This window comes from Morone saxatilis, unplaced genomic scaffold (assembly GCF_004916995.1).
Source record: "Morone saxatilis isolate NCDOM2014 unplaced genomic scaffold, NCSU_SB_2.0 Contig3, whole genome shotgun sequence".
NCBI classification, from domain to species: Eukaryota; Metazoa; Chordata; class Actinopteri; family Moronidae; genus Morone; species Morone saxatilis.
The window spans coordinates 13,529,848-13,554,462 of NW_023339873.1; the positions used below are offsets into that span (position 1 = coordinate 13,529,848).

The following is a 24,615-nucleotide window of genomic DNA, read 5'->3' on the forward strand; positions in this document are numbered from 1 at the left end:
GTGTGTGTGTGAGAGAAAGAAAGAGAGCCGGAGCTGTCCGCGGTGCTGCAGGTGCATCTGGAAAAACCAGTCTTGCTTGAAAATAACCTAAACACTAATATATTAAAACATGTTGTGACATTGGATTCTTAAGAAGTGGAAGAAATCTTCCTAGTGAGCAAAATGTCCATCATTAATGGCTTTAAATTCACCTGCAGGAGCTTGTGCTTGACTTATATACATATACACACAGTTTTCATTGACTACCCTACACTAATGTGAGTGTTGACAGCAGAATTGATTCTAAATATGTTTATATATAGTATAAATATGTTGGAGATAATGTCTCTTCGACGAACATCTTGTTTCAAGTTGTATGAACTTTTGTTTTTACTGCCATGGTGAGACAATTAAGTTTATTTCTTTTATTCAAGTCTATTCTATAAATGGGTTTTGAAAGGTTCTTGAAGTTGACTGCAGTACATTTGATTTTATTTCTGTGTAGTTAATGCTTTCAGTGTTTCTTCTTCTTCAAATCTTCTGGCTTACTTGAAATCTAAAAATCTTTTAATGAGACTCCGAGCCCAATGAATTAACATGAGTAACAAATGTTTTGTTTAAGGACAGGTGCCTGAAATTAGTGAACTTATCAACAGCGTAAAATAATTAAACTTTAGTTTTTTTCTTCAGAAGCCTCAAGAAGGAAAAAATAGTAGAAAACATTACAGACTGTGCTACCATGGTGGGTAATATAGACACCATTTGTAATGACAAAGTATTGTTGACAACCCTTGACTTATAAAATAATATGGGTTGTTTGTTTGAGTTGAACGTTATGTGTGTATGCATAAATTTAATTTACACTCTTCTGTGACGGGGCTTAACAGTGGACTCAAATGTATTTCACTCAGCACCTTTCTATGTGGTAGACCAGCGAGTTTTCCAACATTCTTGTAACGCAGTTTATGAAGAACTGCCTTGCACAATTACAGTGTTTGGAAGTGATAGCTAGGTTACAAACTTGTAAATGTGGACTTGAGGGCATGAAGGCTCTGCTTGTTTGCACTGCTCTGGCATCCAACTGCTGTGGAAGGGGAATGCACATTTTGCAAAATGAAAGCATATGAAAAGCTCGGCCAGATATAAGTGAGCAGAGACGAGGAAGAGAGCAGGCAATTGGAGCGCTGAGTAGCCCGGCTGGTTGTGCTGCTGTGTAGCGAGCGGGGCCTTTGAAAAAATGGCCAGCCCCTTCTCCACAGTGTTTAGGGACGGTGCAGGATGCCCGCTCTGATAGTGCCAGCTGAACACCCTTCCGAATTCTCCAGGTCTCCGTCTCTGTGTCCTAATCTCTTTAGGTGTGATGTGCCCTGGAGAGGCTTGAGCACAGCCCCGCGGGTACGCTGTTGTCTAGGAATGTGGAGTGTGGAAATGATGGGGATTATGGGAAGACTGGTGTGGGTGCCCATGCTCCACTATCACAAAGACTCTTGGCACCCATGCTGCTACCCCGTTGAGTCAATATTTTCCCTTTTTAGTATTGGGGCTGCAGAACTGCATCTCTGTGGCACTGAGATGGATGTTTTGGCTCAATATTAGTTTGAGTTTTTCCTGTGTTGAATGGTGTATAAGTGTGCCACCACTACTGAGAGAAAATGAGTGAAATTGAGAAACCGATGAGGGATGCGAAAGCGTGATGTAAAATGATGGCAGGTAGCTGGCGGCTCTTGCCAGGTGAAATGGAGCTGTGAAAACATTTAAGCTGTGCAGGTGGAGAAGTTCTGACTTCATGGTCCATTAGACTGATAAGAGTTAGGGCTCCTCGTGTGGCAGAAATTTAGGCATAATAATTCACTGTATCGGCAAGGTTGCAAAATACGTGATGCAGCCAGTGCCATCATTTCTGTTCTATAATCGTGCTGCATCGGGGTTCATGTTCTTGCTCTTCAGATGTTTATTTTGAAAATGTAAAAACACTTAACAGATGCATTGATGGAAAATAACCAGCTATACTCTGTTGCTGTTATAAATTTCTGGTTATAATCATTGAAAATAATTTAGCTTTTTAATACAGTTTGTTTCCAGGGCTATATGAATCTACCCTACATAGCTTGTATGCAGTTGAAGAAAGAGAGGAATCAAGGCCACTGTTTTATGGAATGGAGGAGATGACTACCCATCTAGTACCAGTAGAGGGAGCTGTCTTGAGCCTAAACATTTATCAATGTCATTTAATCTGAACCAAATTTCAATTTTCATGAGTGGGAGATGCAAACATTGGGTGAGAAATCAGTATAATTTGAAACGCTCTGGGTGTATTCTGGCACAAATGGGTTTGTGCCCAGATACATTAAAGCTTCCTCAAATAGCTTTTAGGGGTTTTCTTTTCACTTTGTGCTGTGCCTCACACAGAGCTTGTCAAAAAATTGTGCAACCGGCTCTTATTTTTACAGCTTACCTCATTTTGTGACTGTCACCAACGTTGCCTTTCTGTTTGTGCCCAACGGACTCAACGAGACACTGAGACATTGGGAGTGTGGGAGCAGAAGAGAGGCACGTAGAGCGGCAGAAGAAAGAGGAAGGGAAAGGACCCCGATGCATGGGGAGGATGGGACTGGGAGCATTATTCTCAGATCAGCATATGTGTGTCTTTGTGTGACAGAGCATTGGAGAGGGAGTCTAATGGTTTGTGCGTGTGTTTATATCTGTGTGTATGTGCTGGAGGAAGGGAGGGAGGCATCAGGGGAGAAGCGAGAGATGAAGAGAATGAGCGTGCCGCTTAGGAAATGTCACACTGGGAAGATTTGTAGGTTTTGATCCTGGCAAATTAATGCAAAACCCCAGTGCAAGTATTTGATTTGGGAAAACTTTGGGAGCAGACTTGTCTCTTAATAATAATTATTGGGTTTACATTAATTTCCTCCCCTATTCTCTTCCACAGGAGAGCTGATCACCACTGCTTGTGAGCTGGGGGTAAGTATTAGCTGTATTGTTTAATCAATTCACTCATTAACTCTTATAAGCATTAAGGAAGTTTAATTAAGCATGGGCAGAAAGCAGATTAATTTACTTTCAGTCCACAGGTTTTTCCCCTTCTTTTCTATACACTTATTTTACTAAGTTGCAAGTAGAGAATGCTATAATTTGCAACCCGTTTTTCAAATCCAATTAAAGTCAATGGTAAGGCGATGGCTTTTGTAGGCTTTGCCTTATGTACGGTATAAGGCTTATTATATCCACCCCTCTTTTTTTGTGTGTGTGTAAGCCGCGAAGAATGAACTAAATCGGGTTAACAGTTATAATAAGTTTTATTATTTAATAAAGTTTATTACGCCGCTGTGATCCTTTTAGGGAGGCTGTGTCGGTGTCACTATGCCAGTAATCCTGCCGTTAGTGCTGCAGTCCGTGTGGCCTGCCTGTCTGCCTTTCAGGCCTCCCCAGGGCCTCGCAGGCCGTCCCTGGGACCCAGGCTGCTGGCCCCCCCTTCTGATCCCTAGAGCTCCAGAATTCTGCTTCCCCATGCTCCCTGTGGCCTTTGTCCCTCAGCTTTTGCTGCACGTCTGTCCACTCCTGTCAGCCACATGCTCTTAACTGATGCTCATTTTGGTGGAGTTACCTACCTGTCTGACACCAACACCAAGCTGTCTGCCGAGTTGCTATCTTTTTTCTTTTACTCATTCTCCACATTACTTGTTCTCTTGCGCTCCTCGACTTCTCCTGACCTACACACTATACCCAGGCTGTCCCTCTGGTTTTGGCAAAGTTGTTTCTCTGTTTGAATGTAACCAAGGTGCCTTAAATCTGTCTGAGGTGACCGGTGAGATAGTCACACTCTCACCTTTCAGCTCTGTGCTGAAAGGTGAAGAGCTGCCCCTTCTCCCTACTTGCATGGCTTGTGTTATCAGTGCCAGAGAATGAGTCTGTGTTTAATGACTGAGCCCTTATCTGGGTGGAGGAGACTTAGCGGCTAATTGCTGTGATTGCCGAGATCCCCCAGGCGAGAATGACTGCGGCTCGGAGGTGGTTTGGGGGCTGGGGCTGGGGCTGGGGCTGGTGAGCACCACGTGCTCTACCATGGGCTCTAGGGAGCTGCACTGTCCTTGGGAAGAGGCCAGAGGAAAATAAGTGAAAGGAGGCAGAGGAGGGCTCTGGTATCATAGCAGAGTTATTTTGCGGTCATGCCAGGCGGGGCGTGTCTGCCTCTCCTCCATTACCGCAGCTCTACAGCAGACCACTACTGGCATCTACTGAGGGCAGAGCCACTAGATTTGCCACTCCGTCAGAAGGGGCTAGTAAAAATAACACATCCTACTGCTCTTTAACACCATCTGCTCCACTCTTCCTTATTTGTTACCTCCTATATTTTCATTCTAGCTTTGTATTCTTATGTTTATCTCTAGTACAACATCTGCACTCTCACCATCTTAGCCTGCTGTTCACTCAAGCACTGAAGCATTAACTTGCTCAAGTGCTGTTTTCTTGAAGCTGTGACTTTATCTCTCATTGCATCTCTGGATTTGGAGTTCATACTTTGTCATTTTGTTCTTAGGTGGCCCATCCTCCAGGATACCCTCTCTTCACCCTACTAGCTCGCCTGGCTATGTGTCTTCTGCCCTCGCTCTCCGCAGCCCACAGCATCAACCTGATGAGTAGTCTGCTGGGGGCTGCAGCCTGTGGTGCCCTCTGCATTTCTGTTTGCAGGTAGGCCCATTAAATAGTTTCTTATGTCATTTGTCGATGTAAAAATAATGCCTACACAGGGGTTTTTTAGTTCTCTCTCCTAATTGGCATCTACACAAGATGTGATGTCACACATTTGTGCTTGTATGTGTAAACTTAAATTACAGGAAAGCACAGAGAAGCCTTCCCCCTTCAGCAGAGGAAGCTGACAACAGCCTTTTAGTGACAAACTCTGCACATGCATTAATCTGTATAGCAAAAGTCAAACACGAGGAGAGTAACAATAACAGTTTTTGGCATTTTTTGAGTGGAGGGGGTCTTAAACATTCCCCTACTGACTTTTTGCCTCTTCATGCTATCTGGAACAGAGAACGGTATTTTTGGGTCCTGACAGACTGGCAGTGTCGTCCCTTATCCCCTGTTCAGTATTCAGGAGCGGAGCCCAGCCGCCCTCCTCCCTTCCACCACCCTGCCCTGCCTGTTTACCCATCAGCCACCCATTGTGAGTGTGCGTGTGTATGTATATCACAATTATCGCGCCCTCCAACCCCCACCTTGACGTCCCTGTTCTCCTGCCCTCCCACTGCCCAGCATGCTCCCAATCCTGACATGGCACGATTTCTTATCTCCCCCTTCTTGCCTCCTGGGTCTGAGAGGGAGAGGATCACTAACTGTGCTCCTCCCTCTCCCCTCTCTTCAACCATCTCTCCCCTCGCTCAGTTGTGAGCACAGTTTATGGTCTCTGCATTGCCATCTACCACCCTGCAGTTTCGCCTGCTGCTGACCCTATCATGTAAGGAGTATTTTACCCCTTTCTTCTTTGTGTGTGATTATCTCCCATGGTTGGCCGCACTACCTTACATCACCCATTTGCTGATCTTAGTAATTTTCCACATTGCATTGTTGGTGGCAGCTTAGTGTCAACATTTTTCCTTTTTGTAACTGTTTATGCATACTGGGGCATTTCCAAGCATGTCATATACTTCTAATTTGCTCTTTCAGAATAAGAATTGTTGAATATGATGTCATTTCTTCTTGCTGTACACCTTGGCAGGTTGTGAGGACCCAGTGATTGTAGGGGGAAAGCAGGTGAAAAGGAAGTTGTGTGTGTTCCCAGATGCTCAGTAACGAGTTTACTTCCTGTGCTTGGCCAGTGTGTGCTAGGTGGCAGGTGGTCTGGAGTAGGTCAGGGTACAGGGTCATCCCTGCTGCAGTAGGGCACAGGCTGGGGAGGAAGTGCTCCCCAGGGGACTGGCCCTAAGCCCAGACTGCATCAGCCTTAGACCCTGCCCCGCCTTTCTGCTTCTCAGAGGTGAATCAAAATCTGCCAGTTTCAGCCACGCTGCCTAGGACCGGACAGGGCAGGGGAGAGGAAGAGAATAACGAGAGGACAAAAATAGATAGAACACTGTGCTTCTCCGGGGCTTTCTGAATTTGTATCCCAACTGTCCCCCTAGTCTCACTGCATTCGATGAGTTACCAGTCAATTGGACAATTAGACTCAGCTCTTGGCCAGACATTTAGAGACAGTTATTTTGGGGCCAAAAAATATCCATGCAGTCTGGGTGATATTTGGCTCACAGTGTGCATGTTAACTGTAGCCCTGTTTGTAATCTCTGGGGATTTAGATCCAATTTTGGATTATGGTCAAGTTAAAAGTCATTATGAGGACCTCCAACCCCACCCACCGCCCCAAAAAGGGGATGATGGGTGGTGAGGACTTCAGCCAGAGCACATAGTCACACCAGATAAGCTCTTAAGTATGAACGTATAATCTACGCTTTCAATTTGAAAAATAAGCATAAAAGGTTTTAGTCATTATCTGCTCAGGGCCCAGTTTGGGATGAGCTTGTGGCTATGGATCAGTTGGCACACTCTGCCTGGTGAGGGGTTACTGGAGAGGGCAAAAGATGAGGAGGGTGAAAGGCGGGGAGAGGGTTTCTGGATGGTCAGGACCTCCCTCTCTGTTCTGGCATGGAGGGCATTGGGTGCTTTGACCATACCAAGAAGATTGGCATAGATGTCATGCCACATCCCTGCGGGGATCCTCTGGCCAGGCCTTTCCTTCAGATGAAATGCCAAAACTTACCAGTTGACACCCGTTCATACCTGCTCTGTCCTTGCAGTGACACTAGTTAGCTGTGTCTTTTTCCCAACATAATTAAGTTCTGAAATGTCTTTTGTTTGTTTTCTTGGCCCTTTCCCTTTATAAACTTTTTTACCGCTTCTTATTTTTAGGTTTGCATCAGCTGACAAGTTTCCCCCCCCCCCCAANNAAGTTTTTCCCCCCCCCCAAACAAATCATCGCTTTGTGTGATTATTTTCACATGGCAAAATATATTGGAGTTAATACGGGTACTTGAAGGCAGTTTCTCTCAAATAGTAAATTGTAAGACCTTGAAATTCATCTGGAGTATACCCAACATGGCGAGCCTTTGATGTATCAATTTAAATTAGTCGGCCAGATTGCTGTGTTTAATGTGGGGGAATGTAAGTTGATAGGCTTGGAAGCCACTTCTCTCTCTTGCATAAGTTTAAATGTAACACTTAGCCTCTCTTTGATTTGTCAATTACACTTCTCTTGGCTTGATCATATGGTTTGATGGCCAAATTGCATGTCTTTTTATGTTTTCACACCATGGCCTGACAAGCCTTTGAGGATGCTGGACGTAATGATAATTACGATCGATTGCACTCGGAGGTTCACAGAAAGAAATGTTTGGCCCATGGAATGCTAAAGGCCTCAGCCATGAGTCTCTAGAGGAATGCACCCTTCATAGCGGGATAATCCAGACAGCTCGGTATTCTGTGCTTTCTCGTTTCACAGTTTATCTGCTAAAGCTGCTCTGAATCTCTGCTACCTGGGAGGAATCTCTCTCCGTTTCCGAGCTTATCCTGAGCAACCAGGAGCAGACACGTTAGTGCGCTGACAGCCATCAGAGTACAAAAACAACCTCCCAACACTCAGTCATCAGCACTTTTTGTTTGATCACATGATTACATAACGGGATTGTTGAAGCACACCAAACGTATTTGGCCTACCCTTTCCCTGGCGGCCCTAGAAACAAAATGCACACCTGCGAGAGGCTCCCCCGCCAAGAACTGGCCCATGTGGCACAGCTGATACCTCAGTGGACCGGAGGGTGGGCGTGGTGCCATCCCCTGCCTTGTGCTGCATCCCCAGCTCCTTATAAGGACCTCCACCATATGGTCCTGATGGCGCTTTCCCTCCTCGCTCAGGTGGGTTGTTTTTCCACAGGGGTGGGGTTGCGTGTATCTTGTTGGGGTCATGTCAGGAGCAATGTGTGTGGGTATTGTTGTTTTGCAGCCATTTGCGTAGCGTCTTGAGTGTGAGTTGTAGTGTCTTGGAAACAACTGAATAGAGTTGTTTTGTTGGATAATGTTCTCACCTCTCCCGGCAGGTGGCAAGGCTGCCCCTCCCTCTCACATCTGCTATGGTTGGATAAAATCTTCATCCCAACTGCCAATAGAGAATCCAGCCATACCGGTTTTCTTCTGAAAATGCAGAAGACAATTTTAGGGTTGTCTATTTAAAAGGCCCCAATCTCTGGACCTTTTGTTCCATTTCTGCAGTATCTCATCCGTCATATTGTAGTCCAACAGACCTCTTTTACTCCCCCCACATCCTCAGCATGACCAATGGTTCCCCCAGGACTCATCCTCTAATACAGTTAAACAGATGTCTAATGAAGATGTTATTTCCTCATTACTGGCTATGGGATGGGGATAGAGAGGAGGAGGGAGGAGGGCTAGATAGACAGCAGAATACAGTACCAGTTTAATATTCCTTTCGCCCGTGGGCCCGAGATTGTGTCTGCCTCGGACGTCAATATTACATTCCTCACCCACCACAGGCGGTCTTAATAAGGCACCAGGCACGGAGACGGATCAGACTCGGCAATTACAATTCACCCAGAATTAGTTAATGGAATCTATACAGCAACATTTATGTATCACTGGTGTGTGCCTAATGACTTTGTTGGAAAAGCGGCAATAAAAATGGCATTCAGTGAATTGCATAAACACAGGATTTTTGTAAATTGTTTTTTTTCCCCTCTTCCTGTAATTTTTGTGTGTTGGGTGGAGATTAAGATGGCATTCTGGGAGAAATTGTCATGTCAGTGGCTGCATTGTTTGAGCAGAATTGTGGTGATTAATTTTACACGCACTTGGAGCACTGGAGTGCTCTCCTAGAGGAGGGGTTTCTGAGCGGCAGAGCCGGGACCCTTATTTACCCTCCTGTCTGTGCGAGCAGACAGCATCCTCTTCGCACAACGGATGAGGAAGGAAAGACAGGGAAGTGCCTGGTTTTGGTGGCTAAAAATTATGTTGCGGCATCCCATATTTAAATATATTGTTTTGAAAGTCGGTTCAGAAAAGGATCAGGGCCAGGCAAATCTGAAAGGATACATTTGTTTTTACCTCAAAATTACTTAATGTGACAATTGACAATTGATGTGATATTTTGGTGATTATTATTGGTTTTAATTTCACTCCAGATAATTTTGAAAAATGAAAATGATATGAAAGAACTGCAATCGTACATAGGGTATTTCACTCAGATAGAACAACTTAATAAGTTCATAATATCATATATCAAAATATAATGATTTATCTATAAAAAGGACTGCTGAAATCAATATCATGATATAGGCAAACGATGGCACGATAGTATATAGATCATGCAAAATACATAAAAAATGCAAGTGCAATTAAATATGTAGCACTGTTATGCTCTTAAAAAACCTTTTATAAAAAACATTATAACGTCATTTTGTAAGTCTTTAATTACAATTTGCTTGTAATTATTAATTTAAAGGGGCACTCCGGGGAATTAGTTTTGCACTTCCATAAAGTTAGGGGACTTACAAGAGATACATAAAACAGTCAAAATCAAAGCAGCAGAGGCTGAGATATTGTAATATATATAGAGTCCAATATAGGTCAAGACACCAAAACACTGGATCCTACATTTCCCATAATGCAACTCAACAGCATCTTTTGTTTAACCCTCCATGTCTTTCCAGCTTCATGCCACACGTTTTATTAACACATGCTTTCTGCTAATGTGTAGTCTCCAATTGCAAGACAAAATAATGATGATCTTGGGTCTGGTAGGTGGTAGCTCACCGATGCTGCCCGGGTTCGATTCCAACCTGCAGCCCTACGTCCTGTCCTGTTCTTGTCTCTTTACAGCTGCTACTTTTAAATAAAGGCAATAAAAGTCCCAAAAATAATCTTTAAAAAAAATGTTTTTACTTCATAAACAAAATACAGTGTTCGTTTATAAAAACAACTACATTTTCTAAAATGATAACGCGATATGGTCATATTGTAATGACACAATTTGACTGAAATATTGCTCAGCCTTAATGCATACATTAAAGTGCCTTTATAACACCATATAGAAGAGTATTTGATTTCCTGACACATATACGTAACATTTATCATTTAAAAGCTTAAATTTGTATATGTCAATTGCTGTTTGGCTTTGAAATTTCAAAGCAGTGCATCAGACACTTACCACTGTCATATAATAGCTACTAAGTACCCTGGTGTCCTGGCCAGAGGAGAGCCCTGGGGTCTCAGGAAGGGCCAGCTGGAAACCTCAGCCTCAGCCCGAGCAGGCCACCTCCTCTCTCGGGCTCTCTACCCTCTTCAGGAATGTGTGATTCTTTTCCAGCGCTGCTTCCCCAAACCACCACTCGGTTAGAGAACAGTGCATTGCTGATCCGCGATGGCACAGCTGTGGTATTGTCTGTTCCCTGGGGTGGTGTGTGACAGTGGCTCCCTTGGCCAGCTCCATTGTGAAGCCTCATTCAGTTCAGAGTGCTGGTGTAGGCTTTTTGTATGCCGTTATTTAGCACAGACGACTGATGCTGGCACGTCTCTGGCAAATACTGAGGGGGTAAATGAGGCAGGTCCCATTTTGACACTTCAAAGTGATTTTACTGAGCTTTTGTTGTGTCCTTGAAGGGGACATTGCCATTGTCATTTATTTATTTTTTTATTTACCTTTGATCTTTCCATTTGAAAATGTGTTCAGAAGTGTTTTGCATTATTTTCTCATTTTTCCTATTTCGTCATTTTCATTCTTTATTTGTATATTTTTTTTTGGCAAAAAAAAGTTGAATTATTTGTAATTTTCTTTTCTACCCATTTCCAAGTTTGTGCTTCATTCCAGGCCATATGCATATATTTGTCATTCAGTTAATTACCCAAGTGATGACACAGACATTTTGGCAGGGTGGATCAGTTCAGGGTGGAATAGTCTCGTTGTCAGCTGTGTTATTCTCCTGCCACGTCTCAGCCAGGCCATTGTCACTGAGCCACAGCATTTCAGCACAGCAGCGGCATCCTGCACTGCATTGAGTTGTGATAACAGGGAACACGGCCACACTGGTGTCAGAATATGTCCTGCTTTATCTCTGCGCCCTGGGAGCAGCCAGCCTGGTGAATGAGCTGTGGAGAGGCTGAGAAGGCTGACTGGGACCCAGGTGGTCCCGCGCAGACAGACAGGTCATTTACAGCCTACAGTGTACACACATCACTGGGCTCTTACGGACTGACAAGCTCTAACAGAGAGATTTGTCAGGCACTTGGGGAGAATAAAGAAGTTGAAGAACAAGAATGTGTGTGCGCCCATGTTTGCGCGTGTGTCTATCAGACGAGGCTTCAGAGGCAGGAACGTACTTGGTGTAATAACCTCGTCCGCGGACCCCCACGTCTGTTCTGCACCCAGTGCTACCCCAAAAGCAGCCCCCCTGCTTGGTGTATAAGCTATGGGTTAATTGTCATGCAGGGAGGTAAAATTATGGGTGCGGGGGGTCTCTGCACCTCAACAAAAGTCCCCATCTGCCCCCCACCCCACCCTTCTTCATCCTTCCTTCAAGTTACAACTAATTCCTGGAGCGGTGCAGCAAGAAAGACGCTGCTATCTCTTATTAAGACCCACTCCTAGACGCCTCATCAACACAGGCCGCCCCCCCCCTCCTTTTAAGTGCACACACACACATATATACATACTCATTCACCAAGCTCGCCTTACAGTGAACACAGAGGAAAAATAGTGGAGAGAAGGAAAGAGAAAACCCAAGAAAAAAAGGGGAAGTAGTCAGCAAGCAAGAGTTTTTTTCCTACCATCCTCTCGCTCTCCCTCTCCTTTTTTTCCTGATTTACCGCGCTTTCCTCAGAAAGCTCCATTGTTCCCCTAGCCTAAGTCTCATCAGGCCTTTTGTGGCTGACTATCACAGCGGCAGGCAGAGAGCTGGAAATGTATAAATGGTATCATGCCTTGTGATTAATGGCGGTGCTTATGAGTCAGGTCTGATAACGGGCCTGCTCTCTACTCAATTTCAGATACCGTTAATGGAATCTGTCTTCTGCGATTGTAATGTGAGAGCGCCTAATTTGCTATGGAGCTTGAAGCTGTCACCGGCAAGGGATTGTGGGGTCATAAGGGACCTGGCAGCCGTTTGGCCTGCAGCTTGTATCTGCGGTGCTGAATAGAGCAGCTCTCTGCCTGTCAGTTAGCTGATAGGCTGATGAGGACTCTAAGCCACTCCACACAATGGTGGAAAGGGCCATACTGCCTGACTTCCCTAATTGTCGAGCCTGCTCATATTTCAGAGCCAGCATGCCGGGGACTGGGCTGCGTTTTTTTTTTTCTTTTCTCTTTTTTCCCCTCTCTCTTCTTGAACTTTTTTCTTCCTTTTTCTTTATTTCATCCTTTATCCCGCACACTGTCTCACCCCTTTTAACGCACACTTCTCTGCACTATTTTTCTTTTCTTTCCCATCTCTCCCAATCATTTGTCGCCTCTCTCTCTCCCCCTCTGTCTCTCATTTTAGTAAGTGGTGGGTCTTAGCGTATGACAGATTATCCCAAGTTTGCTTCAATTACTGCAAAGGAGATGGAGACAGTACAGGAGAGGAGGAAGGGGAAACTTTTGTGCACACATTATATTTAAGAAGCTGAGGATAAAGTGCTATCTCTACCACGGTGGTTTCTGTGCCAGTCTGCTCGAGATCAACCGGCTGCTTGGGAAGGAGTTCTCATGATATGTGAATGGCCCAATTCACTGAGTGTTTTTCAAGGTCTTGTCCGAGAAGCAAACTTGGGTTGAAGGAAGATTATAATGGGTCCCTAAATTAGTTTGGGGGAAGTGGTGGCTTCTTTGACAGCATTTTTTTAATTTTGTGTGAAGCTGCTGACTTTGTTGTTTTGCCTTTTTTTGTGTCAGTGCAATGTAACTTAGGTCAAATTATAATAAAAACAACATGAAGTTCTGTTGCCTTTAAAACTGACTACGAACAAAAAGTAGGGCTAAGATTGATATTTGAATATTTATAAGATGTTTTTTTGATGATTCCAGCAACCACTTAGTGAAAAATGAAATCAAAGTAAAATGAAGGCCTCTCCTCCCTCACTGTCAGGTTGGCAGGTCCTGGTCCTGGAGCAGTACTAGCTGGGGGGCTGTTTGCTGTGTCCAGGCTGAGTTGGCAGTGGTCCATGGTGGCGGAGGTCTTCACCCTCAACAACCTTTTTGTTGGTCTGCTCTTCTTCCTGACTGCCAGCTTCCACTGTGCTGAAAACGCCACCCAGAGGGGGAAGGTAACTCAGTGCGGCACACTCCCACCCTCATAAGGGGACCTGTGTCTTTCCTCTGATCATTCATTAGATGCCTTTTTAAGATAACTTTAAATTGAACTCACAGTGCCACACTGCTTGACCTTGTCAGATTGCACATTGGGGAGCGCTGTTCTGTGGCTTGGGGCTCTGTAACCAGCACACCCTGGTGCTGTATGTACTGGTCATCATTCCCTGGGTCCTTCACCGACTTCACTGTCACAGGGTAAGTTCTGGGGTCTTATTTATAAAAGTTCACAGAAGAGATTCTAAATGTGTGTTTAAGGAACCCCAACACAGGCAAGAAAATGCTGTATGTACAGATGTGTGCAGTCAACAATTATAGATCCCATAGTCTCACAGATGAAAAGATTCCTCCAAAAAACATTCTTTATTTCAAATCCAGTTTCTTTGTCAACCAAAGTGGGGTCAGAAAACCATTTAATTTTCTCAGAGAGATCTGAGATGCTTCAGCAGGTTACCAACGAGCATTGACTTGCTATACTGTAATCAAATCATGTGAAATAACAAAAATCTTGTTTTCTTGAGACATCCCACTGTGAAAAAAATTGAGAACATCTCTTTTCTAAATGTTCTTGTCAGGAACTGTCTTTGCGTCGCTTTGTGTCTCTGGGAGTGTGTTTCTTCGCTGGCTTTCTGCCGTACATCTACCTGCCCATCTCTTCCTACCTCAACACAGCCCGCTGGAGCTGGGGGGATCAGACCACCCTGTCGGGCCTGCTGACCCACCTGCTGAGGGCTGAATATGGCACCTTCAGTCTGGTACATGTTGCTTGCTCCGCTATAATAAAACTAACACATTACTCTAGAGGTTTTTTTTATCATGTGCCAATAGTCAGTATATGTTCTCTTGACATTTTAACCTTTTATATCAATGGTCTCCATTGTATTGTTTTTATGCAGGCAAAGACGGAGAGTGCTGTAAACCTGAAGACAATGCTAAAGTAGGTTTTTTTCAGCTTTTTGTTTATCTTTCTTGACTAAATTGTTCACCCATTTGAAATACATCCTCAAAAATGGTCAGACATTGGGAAGGTGTGGGTGGAGAATGTTTCTGAAACTTACAGCAGTTCTGAAGGAGTATACTGTCCTGTTTAGTCTGCGTCCATACTTAGAATCTATGTGTCTAAGTAGACAGTAGAATCTAAGATGGAGTAGGAAAGCAACAATAGAGAAAAGCTTTGATCTAAGGCAAAATGAGGGCACACTTGGTTCTAAAGATGGAGGACCCGGCCACTTCTTGCTCTAGCTCTGGTGTTTTACACAGGTTTAAGCACAGACTCTCCAATCTGTTCTGAGAGCCCAGAGTCATTTCTGCAGCCCATCTCTCTCTCCCTCTCTCTTCTCCCCAGCAGCTTTTGTTCTTCCCATTCCACTCTCTCCCATCAAAGCAGAACTGAACCTGCTTAGAGGGCCAAATCGCTGTGTTCTGTTTCTCCAGCAGTTTGAAATGATCACTCAGCTCTGGTGTTTAAGCGTGACAAGCTGTGATGACAGACACTGCAATAGAGCTGGAGAAATTGTATTTTTCCACTCCAGCACACCCCCCTACCTCCCCCCAACTTGATTCCCTCCCTTTCTCCCTGCCACCACCACCACCGCAGTCATCCCACTCCTGGTATCTTTCTCCAGCTGACGGGATGGGGGGGTGCATGTGCGTCTTAAGACCCCCCTCTACCAGCCCCCCCTCTGCCATGCACCCACCCCTTCCCATCACCCCTGCTGTTTGATGGACAAGCACACCTTCAAGATGGGGAAGAGAGGCGAACATGACAGGCATGTCGCACTGGAGACGTAAACCCACTGGAGAAGCTGACACACACACACACATACCCTCAAACACACGCTCGTGAGAACCATCACACATAGTGTACATTGGGAGATATAGAGACTCAATAAGCTGTCAAATAGAGATGGGTATTAAGGAAGAGGCAGGAAACTATCTTTCTGCTCTGAGCAAGCGCTCTGTGACTGACAGGCGCTGTGAGGAGAGGATGGGGCAGCGGGGGGGTGGATGACACAGTCATTCGTATCTGTCAATCCAATTGAAAGGAGGAGTGCACAGTCCAAGGAGTTTGTTTTGATAGGGGATGGAGGGCATTTAATAATTGCTGTCCTTGAGTTCAGTAGCAGGGAGGGTAATTGAGCTTGTCTTTGGTGTCCATCATATGTGTTACATGTGTGTTTGTGTGTGTGTGCAGGGCTCAGATGGACCACTGCCTTGCAGACCTTTCGCTTCCCGTTCTGGTGCTGGCAGGAACCGGCCTCTTCCTCTCCACATGGGACAGGTAGGATGAGCGAAGCGGCGGTATACAAAACACCAAACTCTGTCACACACATCTCAGCAGCCACTTCAACCAAAAATCTAATCCCCCTGGAGTAAAAGACAAGGAACAAAACCGCTGACAAAATGCTGATCTTCGGAAAAAGGAATACAAAAAAACACTGAGACACCTAACTGTCAAGCTGTCGCAACGCTCCACATTCAAATCAAGAGAGGCTGATGTGTATTTTGGATTTTCAAATCCAAAATTTGCTTTGTTTGTGTGTACAAGTAAATCACTGCTTATATGTATCTGCATGTGGCAGTGTGGCGGTGTGATCCAGTAATTCATTACAGCAGTGCCTTTTCTGAGATCTGTGGGGTGGAGCTGATAAAGCCAAGTGAAGCCCGAAGCTCTGTAGGGCACCGACTACCGCCTGCTTCCCCCTTCTCCTGAGGTTCACTTTGATAAACTTGGCTGTATGCACACACAGATGAAAAAGAGCAAGGTCATTTAATAGAATGCCAAAGGGATACGATTTGTGATGGCTATTATTTAAATAAAGCAAACAAAGTATTATTACTAAAACATCAGCATTTGTTCGTTACCCATTGTGCATAATGTGAAGAAAAACCCAAACAAAAACATAAACTTGTCAGTAGGTGTTACTGTAGTAGCCAGTCAGTGGAACCCATCAGATCAATGTGTTGGCAGGAAAACCAAAAGTAATTTTCTCTGGCTTGAAAGTGTCTCTTCAGGTTCAGATGATGATTTGTTATTGCCATAAGGGTAACATGTTTTCTTTTTAGTGTATAAGTACATTTTACAGCTGTACTGTAATGAGTTTGTGATTCAGCAGTTGGCAGCAGCTCATTATGACTCAGTCTGCATTAGAAAATCAATCATGCACCTCTTAGCTGGCTGGCGTGTGCATTTGCTCCCGGGCTTGTGATCTCCATCCTGCATTAATATTTTTATGGACGTCTTCAAAACAAGTATATTTTTACAGGGTAAACAGACAAAATAATACATTAGCTTAGATATAGGGAAATGACAGTCCGGGAGTAAATAGAACAATATTGATGAAGATAATGAAAATAAGTGTGAATAACTTGTGGCCTTTGCTATCCTAGGACATGTCGCTCAGTTTCCTGGCTGTTGACTGCCATGCTGGTCGTCTACTCACTTTTTTTTGCTTGGAGAGCCAACCTGGACATTAGCAAACCCCTACTGCTTGGAGTGGTAAGCTATGAGCCTACAGCTCACTTTGAAGCCAACCTGTTATTGTTTTCATTTACCTGCAGTGATCTAAAAAGACACAAACATATAAACATATGAGAAATTTGTATAAGCAGTACACACACCCTGAAATAAAAGCATTGAAACAGCAGTGTATATTAGTGCTGATCCTGGAATGTAATCTTTAGTAAATCTAGGACTGGACTGAGAATCCCGCCCCAAAAAACTACAGGAAACAGTGACGTGTGTGTGTGTGTGTGTTTGTCTGTGTACACGGGTACGCTCACTCTCTGCAGGTTGAGCGTTTCTGGCTCCAGAGTGATGCTGCAGTGTGTGTGCTGGCAGGCCTCGGTTTGAGCCGGACACACAGTGAGCTGGAGAGGAGGCTGGGCCGTGGGGGGTTATGGAAGACCACAGGCTGGGTCCTCACCATGGCTCTTCTGGCACATATGGTGAGCACCAATCACAGGTGAGCGTTGCACTCAGTTACAGTAACAACTTCCTGTTGGGTGTGATAAAAACATGGAAATATTAGAGCAATATTGTTATGTGCTTATCATTTTTTGGGTACACAACAGCAGATTTGGTTTCAAACCAATTAACCAACACAACCATTAAAATGCTGACTTTAAGTTTTAAAAGTTTTGTTGGTGTTAACAATGCATTTTGGGTAAACAGTGTAGGACTCGTAGTCCTTTTTGCCCTTGAATGAATTTTTCATTGCAGAGTATGGAGCCAAAAACACACTGTCCAAATACTTACAGTTCCACTTCCACTGCTGATGAGTTGCAGTTAAAAGTCTTGTCTCCCATAATTATTGCAGCTGCATTGTATTTTCATTTTACAGGCTATTAGTAATCCCAAGCTAATAGTGTTTTTGTGTTAAGTATCACTTGTTCTTAAGTTTCTTTTGGTTTTCCTGATCTCAAAAAGCGGTCAGATTCTGTACAATCTGTGCATTTATCTGTGGAATCATTTTTACTTTACAGTATTCATTTTGCAGTAGCTACATCGGCTCCAAATGTGTCCTAAGTTACTTTTAAATTCTATACTTCTGTTTAGCAAAGTTAAAGTAAATTAACAACTCCCCTCTCATTCTAGTTCCTTCTAAAATCCCCATGCATAAGTTTTTACTGAGTCAACCTGATTTGTTTCTCCTCTGCGCTTCATACCGCAGGTCTGAACTCCACATGTCAGGTTTTTTTCTCTGCTCACCCCATGGTAGGGGCTAAAGAGAGGCACGGTTAGCACATAGATTCCACTCAGAGAGCTCAGTCTGAGATGTTAGCTGTCCGAGAAGGCAGATTACACCAGCGTAGTGCTGGGGATTGCCAGACAGCCATCACTGAGCGGCTTTGATCAAGGGGAGAGCATGGCCTGTGCTGTCAGACCCATCACACCTGTCTCCCCACGATTAGATAGGCAGCCAGAGCGCTCTGCAGAGGGGAAGGGGTGGGGGCACTGACAACTTACCCTCAGAGCACCTTGAAAGCGTACCTACAAACAGGGACTCACTCTCACACACACACACAGTTCTACTCACACTCCTAAGCAGGGGTAAGGATGTACTCAAGCCCTTATTAAATTTGAGTAAACACAACTTGTATTTGGATGATGTTATGCAGTATGATGGTATATGTCTGTCCCTAGGGAGTGTGATCAGAGCAGAAACAGTGTGGTCGAGAGGTTCGGCAGAGAGCTTCTGGCGTCTGTCCCAACAGACTCAATCATCCTGACCAGAGGAGATCTGCCTGGAAACTCCCTGCGCTACTTATACTACTGCCAGGGTGTACGGCCCGATGTACGGCTGGTCGACCAGGAGGTCAGAGCAATGATTTCTCCACTGTCTTGTCTTTGTTGGGTCTTAGTGTTTATATTTGATACAAATCAAAAGTAAGAATTTAGTATTATTAAAAACAGTTTAATTTCAGAACCAAAAAAGTAAAAGTTCCCTCTGGACACAGTTAAGTTCAAGTAGTATTACAAACTGAGGTATAAAAAAAAGAAACACTTAGTGGCCCACTAGAAAAACATACTTTAACTATTATATTGCGTAAATGTTATTTTCTTTGTCTTTTATGTTATAAGCTGAGAAATTGTATTTATGACAATGTTTCTTTAGGTTGTTAAGTAAGAAAGACAAAATTCAGGATTTCTTTATTTTTAAGAAAGAAAAGATTTGTTTGTTTATTTCTCGTAAAATGGCAGTGTACATTGACTGTGTGATAAATGACTGAAATTCATATAAAAACACATAAACTATAGCCTGACCTGTCCAAAAGCCTTTTGCATGCTTTTTTAGTTGGGTACGTAGTCATTATTATAATCACAAGTTTCTATATGTTTTCAACATCACAATCATAAAGGGCATTAAGCAATGTAATTAAAATAAAGTAATAAAAAACCCTCCAAATTTAGACTCAAGTAAGGAAAGACAACCCCTTTGATAACCTCAAAATAGTCAATAAATCCATTTCTCTAAGTGAATTGTACACTGAGTGGTAATTTAACCGCTAATCACTCTGGATATAGAGAATTGAACAGACTTGGTGGTACTCTTTCTTCTTTGTAGATGATGACATACACATGGTATGTGGCCAAGCTGGCACAGCATCACCCAGGGGTCCGCTTCCCCGGGCGCTGGTGGGACCCGATCAACACTGAGGAGAAAGACACCTTCAGTCTGGAGCAGTTTCTGTCCCACAACACACAGTGAGTCACGGAGGGGGGAAGCAGAGAGAGAATAAAAGGATGGTCTGAACAGATAAATAGAAGGCTGGAAAATTGAGAGAGAGTGAATCAGGAGGGCAACAATAGTCCAAATGAACAAGTGGGTGATCTAATGAGGCAGAGATCAGTGGGATGGTCGACACAGCGGTGAGTGCTGGGAGAAGATAAGCCTGTAGAACTGTTGAGGCCATAAAAGGAGCTTGATGAACTACAGAAGTCGACTAATCTACTTGATTTGGTTAAACTTTATCTGGAGGGCTCACTGCTGCTCACTGCTGCTCCCTGCTCTCCACACTCACTCCAATAGGAATTGAGACCCAGAAACTGGCTGGAGACCTGTTAATACCAAGCCCACCAGGGGGCAGTGTTTGCCAGGCCAACATGCCTCTCTCTCAGTGGGGCAACACTGACCTGTGGGATTAACCCTCAGGGCCGGAGCCTTTAGTGAGCAGCACGAGGCTGGAGGGAAGCTAGAAGGTGTTGGGATGTGAGGAAATGTGTGTCTCTTCATCGGCAGTTACCTGGGACGAGATAGAGGGGCTGGTAACGATTGAGGACGTGAGCGAGCTTCTTTCTGATTGTTTTGCCGCAGGTGGGACGTGTTTGCCTGCATTGGGCTGCCTGACGGAGACCCAAGCTGGGAGCGTACTTTCTCTCGTTGGCCCATGGGTGTGTGTGACTACTTGGTGCCAGTTCAGAGGCACTTTCACCCTCAAGAGTGGGCCCATCGAACTCGCAACCTCTACAACTGGAGTGAGCCACACAACAGGTGCATACACAAGATGCAGAATCATTAATGTCTCTGGATTGTGTTTAACCCCTAAAGATACAGTTTCCCTCTTTTCCTCTTCTTAAATAGCTTAAAGGTTGAATACTTATTCCACACTGTTTGATAATAATATAAATACTCTGTGTCAGCTTCTTCCACCTCTTCATTGAAGCTATATGCTCTTTACACTGAGTGAACTATTTGAAGAGCCCATGTGTTTTACAGCAGCATGTGGAAGTGTTATATGTCTTGTGCATCATTTTACACACATTTCCCCATAGTTGTTGTGGGTTTGAACAACGTTTAGCTCCACAGCATGAGTTTGTAAAGACTGGCCCAGTAGCAAGTAAGTGAGGTTAATGGGGTTGAATTAGCAGGATGTCATTTCTGTGAAGCTTACTAGAAGAATTGTTACATTATTTAAAACAACACATAATCTGTAGATCAAACTAGAAATAGTCACTCAGAAAGATAATAACCCTCAGCTAATGTCTCCTCACCGCGTATTTCATCTGCAACATCTCCTCGCCCCCCCTCATCTCTCTGTGGTCTTCAGTCCTCCTTCCACAGACTCCACAGAGCTTCCCTCGGTGAGGTTGTCCTCTGTTCTTCATGCTGTGATCCAGCTCTTTGTGAATTCAACCAAAGCAAGACATTAGGCCCTCAGCCATTTGAAATGAGACTGAAGATGAAAAATAATGAGTTTCTTATTGCATTTTGTCAATAACTGTGTCAAAAGTGGAATTAGTCAAAGCTGCATATTCTGTTGCTGTTGCCAGCAGCCCTTCATTCACTCAGATATCCACGGCTGAATACTGTGACATTATTTCCCGCACCCTCACGACAAGCGTGTCCGCCGATGCCCACAAGCCAAATATTAGCTCGGGAACCCTGCTAAAATATTCTTTTGAAGAAGAGGTCAAGTGTTTACAGTCAACAAAGTGAAAAAGGGAGATGTGGTTTTACTCCATGTCTAATGTGCTAGCTGGTATTGTTGCTCAGTCATTTAATGTTTATGCAGAAAACATTGAGTTTAGTGTATCAAAACCTGCACCGTTGAGTGGAACAATATATTCACATAAATAATCATTTATAGTTAGTGGAACTGTGCACAAGCCAGCGCCTGAAGCTGTTTAGATAAAGAAATCTTTGTTTTTTTTTTTTTCATGTGTGAACAGTTTCCATCCTGCGTCCTGGGAGCATGTCGCTAATGAGGAGATGTGGCAAGCCAGGTACAGTAAACCTTTTTACAAAACACACTGGTATCCTTTTTGGAGAGGTTGTATACTTTAGTGTGCAGATAAAAAGCTGCGTCACGATTCATACCAGCCCGCTAGAACATCTCCATAAACCAGTCTTGTGTGGTAGAGCATCTACATGTACATTCTATTTGGTATCGGCATCTACATAAATCACTCCATTGGAGTGGTGCGTCTGTGAGTGTGGATCTGCATGGCTCATCCATCCAGCACTTAGCCCTGAGCCTGCGTGCTTTGTTTCAGGATGAAGACGGCTTTCTTTCTGTTTGACCTGGCAGAAGGGATGCAGGGAGAGGGGAAAGCTCGCCTCTTTGAGCTGTCTTACACTGTGAGTCTGACCTCAACAAACATACAACAATACTGTACAATACAATAATGGGGCAGATTTAAGTGCCACACAAGGCAAAGTATGACATATTCAGTGGCTTTTTTGTTATTTGCTTTAACATCTGCTTTTCTGTGTGTGTCTGTGTATATGGTCGTGTTTGCTGGGCAGCTGTATAAGGAGATTGTGGAGGCCCACTCAGACTACCCTCCAAACTGGGACAAGAACTTGGCACTGGCCTGTGAGAGACTGCTTCGCTCGGGTCACCGGGGCCACAGTCCAGACAGCCTACTAACCTGCTGCACCCAGCACTTTAGTCTCTACTTGAAGAAGGAACCCACGGACCCCCAGGCGCCCGCAATACGCTCGGCCATTACTCACCTGCGCAAAGAGAGAGACAGCCTCCGCCAGAGCCGGAGGAAGACCCCGTAACAACGATAGACCTACATGGAGCTGGCACACTAAGAGTGCGCCTCAAGCCCAGCCCGAAGTGAAAGGCACAGAGGATGAAGTCTGAATGTGCTTCTTGTTGTGGTTTAAAGGTGGTGTTCCAGGAGGATAGAATGATGTAGTGGTGTTTAGTTAAGGTTTTTGGCTGAATGGACTTGGTGTGGACTTTGCATGGAGGGCTGATGCAGAAGTATTGGTCTCACAAAGGACAGAAAGCGACCACTCGGCCATGCTTCATTTGATGAATGTTGACCAGGGACAGAGCTTGACTCCAGGAAGCCTTGACTGACCCCAATCAAGCTGTGCGTCCTGCCCTTAAACTCGCCCATTCGATTGCTTTATCGTTACATCTTGTTCTTTTTTTTTTCTCTCCTCTTCTGCTCTCACAGTTTTTAACGTGCTGATTATTTTTGCCTCAGCCACTGCTCTAGTTCTCTTTTTCTCACATTAGGAAGGCAAGGCCGAGATTGAGGGAAAACCAATTTGGGGGCAGAAATGGGGGATTAGAGCGGCTGTTTAATCTAGGACAGACTTGTGCTGTGCCACACAGTCCTCACTCCGCATAACCAGCACTACCCACCCACCCCCTATCCTTCCATCAGTCTATCTTAGATGGTCCTTTAAATGTTTAAAACTAATGGATTCGATGAGTGTTTTTTTTTTTTCCCCTCTCTTCCTTCCTAACGGGAGGGCTGTAATCCCTCATGGATTTAAATGAAATGTGAAATGTCACAATGCCAGGGACCCTTTTAGAGGTGCGTTTCTGTGTACAACGCGTGTATGTGTGTTGATTTATGTTTGCATGTCGACATGTGTGTGCGAACATGCTTAAATCTCCACCCAAGCCTTTTCCCTGCCCGGAACCACATATAAACGTAGTCAATAAACAGATCAGCACACTGGAAAGAGAGAGAAGCACAAAGTCATGCAAACTCCAGGGACACGCAAGACCATCAGCCTCCCAGCTCACGGCTCACAGGAAAATGGACTTTCAGCCCTGTGAGGGTTGCTGGATAGACGATGTAGCACGGAAACACTGCGAGCGAACCAGAGTCACTTGTCTTTCACGTGTTCTCAGGGTCCAAAACCTCAGTAACACGCTGTTTGTTTGTTTTTTGTATATGCCGGTGCTGATGTTAATGAACTTGTGCTGTAAAATTTGTCGCACAGAGGTCAAACCAGTGTATTGCCATAAGCTTTATAAAACACTGCTGAAAGAGCCTGCTGTTTGAGATACAACTAGAAAGCGAAGGACAGTAAGTGAATATGTGGTTTTCTCAGAATGTAATCTGCCCTCTCTGTTCGCAGGCCTGGTTAGCGGTTCTCAGCTGGCTGGATGATGAGATTCGACCTGCTGTAGCACAGATGAAATATTTCAATAAAGATTCTGTTTATTTTAACACATTTTGGACCCTTTTTACTCAGTGAACTTGGCCTTTTGAGTTACAAATGTTGATCATACCGGTTCGCAATCATTTGCCGTCTCTTGTCTCATGCCCTCTTGTTATTTTTTACTTTACTTTCTTTCTGTCCTCCCCTTTGTCATCCCTCTCTTGTCTCCCACCCTCTCATCCCCTCTCACCCTGTCTTTCCATAACCCCTCTGTTCCTCTCCTTTCCCCTGTCTCTGAGAGTCAGTTGCCCACCCTAAATCAGCAAGCTGCCGAGGATTGTGGGAACCCATGGAATCGCCGTGACCAGGGATGCAGGCAGGGAGCCACGGCAACGCTGGAATGTGGGGCGTCTGAGGAGATAAGAGCTGTGAGCCCAGCCAGGGAGAGGGGAGGGATGCAGCGAGAGAGGAGCGAGGGGGGAGGAGGAGAACGAGGCAGAGTGAGGAGGGTGAGACGGAAACAGGGAGAGCAGCAAGTCTGTGAATGGGGAGACAGAAACACAACACCATAAACAGCCCAGAGAGCAAGACAGAGAAAGAGGGGCGGAGGACTTAGGGGGGCACACACTGGAGATGGGAAGCCAGCCTTATTCCTCTTTGCATTTCATTTACATCCCTGGCCGTATCGACCAATCGGATTGGGAGCAAAGCCCAGGGCTTAGGAGGGGAATAAAAAGACAAAATGCCTTTGCTGCTCTCATCCCTCCCTGATAATACCCCTTCTGTTTTTCTTTTCTCTTTTTCTCCCGTCTATAAGTAGATACTGTCCGAAATGCCAGCGGAAAAGCGACACCTCCGCTTGCTGTGTATCTCAGATAGACTGAGCGGGAGCAGGGGCTGAAAAGACAGCTTTAGCAACTG

The 24,615-nt window shown here is 44.6% G+C and overlaps 1 protein-coding gene across 2 annotated transcripts in view; it reads left to right on the top strand.

The window, feature by feature from the left end:
- tmem260 (transmembrane protein 260) overlaps positions 1 to 23,766 on the top strand; it is a 24,401-nt gene extending 635 nt beyond the window's left edge. For both annotated transcript variants that reach the window (XM_035674793.1, XM_035674792.1), the window contains 15 exons: positions 2,918 to 2,949; positions 4,526 to 4,677; positions 13,113 to 13,290; positions 13,418 to 13,531; positions 13,909 to 14,088; positions 14,230 to 14,270; positions 15,528 to 15,614; positions 16,724 to 16,832; positions 17,126 to 17,298; positions 18,480 to 18,651; positions 19,402 to 19,541; positions 20,152 to 20,328; positions 21,507 to 21,560; positions 21,831 to 21,915; positions 22,084 to 23,766. In XM_035674793.1, the coding sequence (XP_035530686.1) occupies positions 2,918 to 2,949; positions 4,526 to 4,677; positions 13,113 to 13,290; positions 13,418 to 13,531; positions 13,909 to 14,088; positions 14,230 to 14,270; positions 15,528 to 15,614; positions 16,724 to 16,832; positions 17,126 to 17,298; positions 18,480 to 18,651; positions 19,402 to 19,541; positions 20,152 to 20,328; positions 21,507 to 21,560; positions 21,831 to 21,915; positions 22,084 to 22,344 (1,955 nt within the window). In that variant the 3' untranslated portion in view covers positions 22,345 to 23,766. The remainder of the gene's footprint in view (positions 1 to 2,917; positions 2,950 to 4,525; positions 4,678 to 13,112; positions 13,291 to 13,417; positions 13,532 to 13,908; positions 14,089 to 14,229; positions 14,271 to 15,527; positions 15,615 to 16,723; positions 16,833 to 17,125; positions 17,299 to 18,479; positions 18,652 to 19,401; positions 19,542 to 20,151; positions 20,329 to 21,506; positions 21,561 to 21,830; positions 21,916 to 22,083) is intronic.
- The last annotated feature ends 849 nt before the right edge of the window (positions 23,767 to 24,615 follow it).